This window comes from Ursus maritimus, unplaced genomic scaffold, assembly GCF_017311325.1.
Source record: "Ursus maritimus isolate PB19 unplaced genomic scaffold, ASM1731132v1 scaffold_4, whole genome shotgun sequence".
Lineage (NCBI taxonomy): Eukaryota > Metazoa > Chordata > Mammalia > Carnivora > Ursidae > Ursus > Ursus maritimus.
The window spans coordinates 2080142-2087872 of record NW_024426552.1 but is presented as its reverse complement, the minus strand read 5'-3'; the positions used below and the strand labels follow the sequence as shown (position 1 = coordinate 2087872).

General features: G+C 66.1%; 1 protein-coding gene across 3 annotated transcripts in view; it reads left to right on the top strand.

Annotated features, from left to right (window-relative positions):
• The window catches only part of PFKL (phosphofructokinase, liver type), a 29303-nt gene extending 24850 nt beyond the window's left edge, over positions 1 to 4453 (top strand). For all 3 annotated transcript variants that reach the window (XM_040621826.1, XM_040621828.1, XM_040621827.1), the window contains 6 exons: positions 2069 to 2233; positions 2509 to 2570; positions 2828 to 2939; positions 3485 to 3584; positions 3679 to 3784; positions 4018 to 4453. In XM_040621826.1, the coding sequence (XP_040477760.1) occupies positions 2069 to 2233; positions 2509 to 2570; positions 2828 to 2939; positions 3485 to 3584; positions 3679 to 3784; positions 4018 to 4165 (693 nt within the window). In that variant the 3' untranslated portion in view covers positions 4166 to 4453. The remainder of the gene's footprint in view (positions 1 to 2068; positions 2234 to 2508; positions 2571 to 2827; positions 2940 to 3484; positions 3585 to 3678; positions 3785 to 4017) is intronic.
• The last annotated feature ends 3278 nt before the right edge of the window (positions 4454 to 7731 follow it).

Here is a 7731-nt window from a genome sequence, read left to right as displayed (position 1 = left end):
GCCACGCCTCCTGGTGGGGGTGGGCAGCCTGGGGCGGCGAGTCCCATGGCCGCCTTGTGTGTTCCCTCGCTGCTCTGGCCTGTCCCCTTCCTGTGAGGTGGGGTCCCTGGTGCAGCTTGCGGCGGCGTTCTGAGCATCTCCGCCCACCCCTGGGGTGACACTGGTGCTCGGTCAGCCCCCGTAAATGACACCTGCTCGTTCTTGCCCTTTCCCGGGGCGGGGGGCAGCCCCCTGCCGCCTGCCCCAGTGGATGGGGTCACAGCAGGGTGGGCCTCCTTCCTGTCCTTGGAGTCCGGCCTCCCTGGCTGACGGCGGCACAGCTAGCTGGGCGGGGTCCACCTGGTCACGGCCCGGGGGCGGGAGCAGGTGGGTCCCGGCACCCCACCCCAGGCACATGGCGGGTCAGCAGGGGAGGAGGGCCGAGGGCGCCTGGCCTGGGAGCCCGTTCCTCCTGGTCCTGCCTCCTCCGGGTCCCAGCCCAGTGTGGCGGGCAGCCCTGAGCCCCTGCCCGCCCGTGCACCCCCAGGCCTACGAGGGGGTGCTGCAGCTGGTGGAGGCGCGCGGGCGCTACGAGGAGCTGTGCATTGTCATGTGCGTCATCCCCGCCACCATCAGCAACAACGTCCCGGGCACCGACTATAGCCTGGGTTCCGACACCGCCGTCAACGCCGCCATGGAGGTAGGACGCCAGGCCCCGCTGCCGCACTTGGGTAGGACATGGGCGGGCCTGGGGCGGCCCCGGGAGCAAGGGGCGCAGTGGCGAGCTCCCCGAGGGGCTGCCGCGGGGGGTGAGGCCTTGTGGGTGGCAGGCAGGGCTGTGGCTCTGGGGTCACCGTGGCGTGAGGACCTGGGCTGTCTGGGCCGGAACCGACGCAGCGGGGCTAATGCCCATGTGGACGGCAGGCCACGGTTCTGCCCAGCGAACAGCCACACGTGGACACGGGAGAGCCCAGGCCCCCGGCTGGGACATGGAAGGGTGGGTGCCCGTGTGGGGCTCATTGGGGGCCTCCCCATGGCTCTCCCACCCCGCCTGTGACCCCACGTGAGCCCACTGCCCCCAAGGGGTCAGCACCTCTGTGAGTGGGGGCCTCAGGAGCTGAACTAGCAGCCTCTGCGTGATGCTAGAGAAAGGAGAAAATACGAGTAGGACAAATGAGACTTCGGGAGACCCCCCCAATCTGCTGACCCGGAGACCCCATGATCGTACAGCCCCACCCTCCCATCTCACTGGCTGTGGGCCGCCCGAGGCTCCTCTGAAACTGCCCCTGACCCTCCTGGGCACCAGCACGGCCCTGTTTTCTTTGTCTCGACGGGAAGAACGATGCTGTGTGTAGTTTACAGCTCGAATTCCTGGTGAAGTTGAACTTTTTTCTTTATTGCCAATTTGAGGGTTTTATGGAAAATCACCTTTTCCTGTTTTTGCCCGTTTTTCTCCCGGTGAGTTTGTTGTCTGTGAGTGCTGTTCACATATGTAGGGCATTGATCCTTCGGCAAACAGTGGAGCAGTTTCCTCCACTTGCCGGTTGTCTCTTACTTGGGGTTTAACCTTATGGCTCAGACCCCAGTAACCTGCTGCTCTCATTTCTCTTTTCTCAAGTCTTTAATGCTATAATTTCTTTTCAAACTCTGAACCTTTTGGGTTAGAACTATCCTGTGTCACATCATTGTTGGCATCTGCAGAATGTGGACTTCATGTCACCCGGTCCCCTGTTCCCGCGACCCTGCGGCAGCCGGAGTGTCGCTTGCCCGGTGACAGATGAGAAAATGAAGGCCCAGTGTTTCCCTGGCCTGACCTCAGAGCCTCTTAGCCCCATCCCTGGCCTGCACCCACCAGGTGCTGGAGACAACCCTGCTGTCCGCGGGCACACAGTGGCCCCGGGGGAAGACCCTGAGTCAGAGGGCTCTGTGCGGAGCACACAGGGAGGACCATGACCCCCTGGGCACGGCGGGGCACGGGGCTGTCCTGGCCTCTGCCCCTCCACTGTCTGCTCCGGGGAGAGTCCTGGGTCCCCGGGCTGCAGTGGCCCCCTGTGGCCCAGGGAAGGCCCTGACTGCCCCCGTCCCCCAGAGCTGTGACCGCATCAAGCAGTCAGCCTCGGGGACTAAGCGCCGTGTGTTCATCGTGGAGACCATGGGGGGCTACTGCGGCTACCTGGCCACGGTGACCGGCATCGCGGTGGGCGCCGACGCCGCCTACGTCTTTGAGGACCCTTTCAATATCCAAGACTTAAAAGTGAGCTGAGCCCCCAGCCCGTCTCCCACTGCAGACCCCCCCAGCGGGGCACACACAGGAGCCGGCCTGGGGCCCACGCGGTCCCCCCACTCCGTGTCTGTGTTGTGGCCACCATGGCCTCCTGCCCCGTCAATGGGGCCCTGCCACGAGCTGCAGCCTGCAGGCTTCCCCGCGGCCCCCGGGTCACATGGGCTCCAGGGTGGGTCAGTCTGGGGGTTTCCTGCCCACACAGCCGGCTGACTGCGGCTCACACTGCATGTCCCCCGCGCCCTCAGGCCAACGTGGAGCACATGACGGAGAAGATGAAGACGGAGATCCAGAGGGGCCTCGTGCTCCGGTGAGGCCGCCAGGCGAGCCTGGGCCAGCGGGAGGGGCTCTGCCTGAGCCACGCTGGGGCTTCGGGACCGGGCTGTGGGGCAGCTGGGCGGAGCCAGGCCTGACGGGCCTCGCCAGGGGCGGATGGGGCTGGGCTTTCACCAGGGTCGCCATGCCCTCCTCCAGGACCGGTCTGTGGCCTGGCCCGGCGGGGGCTCCGTGTCCGGGACGAGAGCCCAGCCGGCTGCCACTTAACCCAGGCCTGGTCCCTCCTTGCAGAAACGAGAAGTGCCACGAACACTACACCACGGAGTTCCTGTATAACCTGTACTCCTCCGAGGGGAAGGGCGTGTTTGACTGTCGCACCAACGTCCTGGGCCACCTGCAGCAGGTCCGGGGTGGGCAGCGTGGGTTCTGGCCTCTGCCTCCATCTCTAGCTGGGCTGAGGGGTCCGGGAGGAGGTGGCAGGATGAGGGCCCCTTCCTGTGCACGGGCTCATGGGGCACGCGGTCGTGGGGCACCGCCGCCCCATGTTCATCACTCCTCAGTGCAGGTGAGGAGGGCGAGACTCCCGTCCTGCTGAGTCCTCAGCACTAGGAAGGGACAGGCCCGGTCCCCTCCCTTCTTGGCCTCCTGGTGGGCCTGCAGGGAGCCCGAGCTGTGTGGTTTCCCAGCCGGAGGGCTCCGCTCTGGGGGATTACGTGCTCACCGGTGCTGGGCCGCGCCTGCCGGATGCGGGAGCCCACGGAGGCCAGCCTCTGGAGACGGTTCTCAGGCCGGACTGGGGTGGAGGAAGAGGGGACAGACTGGAAATACGGGGTGGGAAGGGATGGGCTGTCAGATGCTGCCCAGGAGGGCTCAGCTGAGGTCGCAGTGGGGCCAGACTGCTGGGCTCCTGGCAGCACGCACCTGCCACCTCACCCGTGGCGTTTCCAGGGCGGGGCTCCGACCCCCTTTGACCGGAACTATGGGACCAAGCTCGGGGTGAAGGCCATGCTCTGGATGTCGGAGAAGCTGCGGGCGGTCTACCGCAATGGTGCGTGGCGGGGCGGGGTGGTGGCCCTGGGCCTGACCTCGCCCTCTGCCAGGCCCCGGGGTTCAGGGCTGCCAACGAGAGCCTGTGTCCACAGGGCGTGTGTTTGCCAACGCCCCCGATTCGGCCTGCGTCATCGGCCTGCAGAAGAAGGCGGTGGCCTTCAGCCCCGTCACCGAGCTCAAGAAGGACACGGACTTTGAGTGAGTGCCCCTGAAGAGAGGGGTGGACTGCCCTGAGCTCACAAGGCTGCCCCGTCCCCACGCCCAGGGCCATCCCCGTGCCTCCCTCACCCAGCTGGCCTGTGCCGAGCCTGTCCTGGGGGCAGGCGCGGGAGGGACGGGCCCGCTGCCACCGCCACCGCCACCGCCAGGCTGCACTCCAGGGCGGGGTCCCCAGGGGGCTGCCCCTGAGCCCTGCCCCCGCCCCGCCGCAGGCACCGCATGCCCCGGGAGCAGTGGTGGCTGAACCTGCGGCTCATGCTGAAGATGCTGGCGCATTACCGCATCAGCATGGCCGACTACGTGTCCGGGGAGCTGGAGCACGTCACCCGCCGCAGCCTCAGCATCGACAAGGGCTTCTGAAGCCGCGGCCGCACCCGCCTCTCCCGGCCCCTCTCCTCCCTCCCTGGAGCCTGCGGGCGGGCGGGGGGCTGGGCGGGGGCTGCACGGGGGCTGCGGCCCCCTCGGTCTGGCTGCACCCCCGCTGCCTCCTGGGCTCTCCTCCAACACGGAGCCCCCTGGACACCCACCTCCTGGCCCCGGGGGCGTGGGGACACCCGTGTGGTGGTGCCCTGCACGCTCCTGTGTGCGCTGGCCACCGTGCAGCCCCGAGCTTGCCACCTTTTCTAGAAATAAAATCACCTGACTGTGGAGTGCGGCCAGTCTCTGGACACAGGCCCTGTGGAGCCTCCCAGGAGGCTGGGCGGTCGCTGGGAGCCCCTGACCTGCACACACGGGCCTGGCCTCCCCCAGTCTCAGGAGGGTCTCTGAGCCTGGTTCCAGGCTCTGAGTCTAACACTGCCTGGACTGGGGTCTCAGAAACAGCAAAGATCCTGGGGCAAGTGGCTGCTCTCGGCGAGCACTGCAGGGAGACCCTGGTGGGGGGAGGGCGATGGGGGAGGCCGTCAGAAACACCACCCCTGGGAGCCGAGGGCCAGTCCGCCACCAGTTGTGGGGGTGACACAGAGCCTTGCTCGGCAGTGTGGTGGTGACACCAGGGTCCCCAGGACGAGCTGAACCTCAACCCAGCTGCCCTCTCCGAGGGACCCTGTCCGTCCTGTGCTCGCTGCACAGTCCACTTCTGTTCCCACCGTGGTTACCTGGCACTCGGTCCCAGGCTGCTCCTGGCCTGCGCTCCTGCCCTCAGCACCTGCGGACGCTCAGGGGGAGGGTCTGGGACCCATGAGGTTTTGTGGAGCCCCTGGCCTTGGACGCTCACAGGCCACATCGGGGGCTCCTGGCAGGGGTCTCCTGGTTGGGCCTAGGGACCAGGCTGGGGCCCTCTGTCCCTCCAGCTGTCTTCACGTCTCCAAGAGCTTGCCAGGGTGCCTCGGTCACTCCAGGGGAGCAGCAGGCATGGTGGGGGCCCAGGCCAGGGGACCACACCCTCCTCACTGCGTGCGCCCCAGAGCCTGAGGGCCCCTCTGGTCTACTCTGCCTGCCATGAGTGTGGGTGCTCCTGGGGCAGGCCGAGGAGGGGACAGTTCCCCAAGGAGAGGGTCCCAAGTGTCTGAACCTTGAGACCAGGGACCAGTTCTGAGTCCCAGAAAGCTGAGTGGTGGCCCGAGATAGCTGGAAGCGGCCTCTGCGTTTCCCAGCGTGTGTGTGCGTGGGCCTCTGAGCATGACCCCGGAAGGCTCTGGACAAATGCTGGAGGCGTCTGTGTCCGACAGTACGGACGCTGTGTGGAGTCTGCTCGGGAGGACACACAGCCAAAGGCTTGATGTGTCTGCCTGTGAGCCCGGTGCGCACAACGTGGATGGAAGGGAGCCCACGGCAGGTCCCTGCTGTGCGGAGATGGGGGCGGGCATGCAGCGGGCCATGCCCGGGACGGGGCTGCTGGCAGGTGGCAGGGGCTCCGGGGTAGGCTGGAGTTCCCAAGGACTCTGTCCCCACAAGGAGACTGTGCTGGTTTCCTGAGAGCCACCGCAAACAGCATGTTCCAACACCCCCATCTGTGACCTCACAGCTCAGGAGTGTGCGCACAGCCGGGTCCTTGGCTCACCAACGGCCGTGACTGAGGCATCCGCCAGTCATGGGCTCCCCTGGACCTCAGGCCCTTCTGAGCTGCCTGGTGGCAGAATTCTGGGGGCAGCAGTGGGCGTCTGCTGCTTCTGGTCTCTGAGCTCAGGGAAAGAAGGCCCAAGCCCTCTTCAGCCCTAATTGGTTGGTACCTGTAAAGGAGGGCTGAGGGGGCTCCCTGATTAGGCCAGGCCCACCCAGACCAATCTCCCCTCTGATTAACTCAGGGAGCTGGTTAGAGACCTTAAGTACCTCTCTGAAGCTCCTTCACCTTGGCCATATATGCAGGGTATCCATCATATTCACAGAGCCCCCGACTTGGGGGTGGGGGTCATAAGGGGCGTGCACACCAGGGGTCTGGGACCTTGGGGCCACCTGAGAATCCCACAGACAGCAAGTCCCGGCCTCAGTTGCAGGAAAGTGTGTGCCGAGGGGGTTCTCAGAACAGGGTGGGGGGTGAAACCAAACACAGGCCTCGGGAGCGTGGCTGGGGAACGGGGTGCTGTAAGCCCCAGGAACGTGGTGAGCAAGGGAGTGGGCATTGCTCTCTGGCTGCCTGAGGCGGGCGCAGGGTGCTGGGAAGGGCCGGTGGGGTCTGCTGCAGCGTGGGCGCTGGGCAGGTATCCACACAGTCCAGAGAGCAGAGCCGTAATTCCCCCTGCCTTGTGAAGCAGCCCCACCCCCATGGCTCCCCAGCCCCTGTTCAGCCCCCTGGGCTGAGGCTGGCCTGCTGGGAAGCAAGGGGAGCGCCTGAACCCAGGGCCAGCTCTGCACCTGGACGGCTGTCCCCAAGGTGCAGGGCAGCCCTGGAGGGCAGCTCCCCGAAGCCCCTGTCCCTCGTGTGGAGGAGGGTGCCGTTCCCCCCCCAGCTCCCTGAGCCCCTGGCTGCCGGAGGCTCTGGGACCAGGTGACCACAAATGCATCCTTCCTCCGTCATTCCCGCATCCTGTGCCGTTATGCACAGACGATCTCAGGCCCTGGAGAATACGAGTACTTCTAGGAGCTTTGCAGGGAATGAAGCCCATGAGTAAATCTTACTGGGTAACGGGACCCCAAGAAGCACCCACCGAAGCAGGAGGCCTGTGTCTGGCAGCCTGAACACTTCCTACAATTCTGCTGCTGACGGTCTGGGGAGCGCTGGGAAGCGTTTCTGGGAAACCGCCCAGAGGCTCGTGCACACAGGTGTGCTCACGGCAGGAGCCGTAGGAGAGGCTCTCCCGAGGGCCTGCATGCCAGGAGGGGGTGGGCAGCAGCAGGCATCAGGGCGCCGTCCCAGCCCCCCAACCTGGCCCCCCCAGTGTGCTCGGTCCCCCGGCTCAGTAAAGACGCTCACCACGGGGACCCGCGGCTGTTGGGCACGTGCGCGCAGCGTAGTGAACCGCAGTGTCCCGGTTTTCCTGCTTGAGGACATCCTGAAGGGAGGGGTGATGTGGACGCTACACCAGCGGCCTGGGTAGTGTTCACAGGTTTCTCCCAACCCTGTCCCCACCCCCGCACCCCCCGCCAGCCCCTGGGGAGGGGAGGGCACAGGTGGGGCTCCCCGGGTGAGAACCGTTGCCACCAGCCCCCGGAGAGTGCCGCCGCGACGGGCAGCTCAGCCCTTTACACACAAGCAGTATTCCTCCTCACACGAAACCTGACAGCCCTGCAGGACTTGAACAGCCAACCTCCCGGGAAACGTCTAAGATCCGGCTACGTGATGTGGGAGCACAGCACCCAGCAAGTGTGGGGTCCATGTGCCCACGCTGGTCACGGCCTGGCCGAGCGCGCACTAGAAATGCAGGGGTGCGGGTGGCATGGGCCAGCAAAGTCCCCTTGCAGGACGTGGATGCCCAGCTCCGCTCGACTCTGCGCGGCTACTGTGGGGTCCACTCCCAGCCAGGCCAGCGCTCCCTCAGCTGGACAGA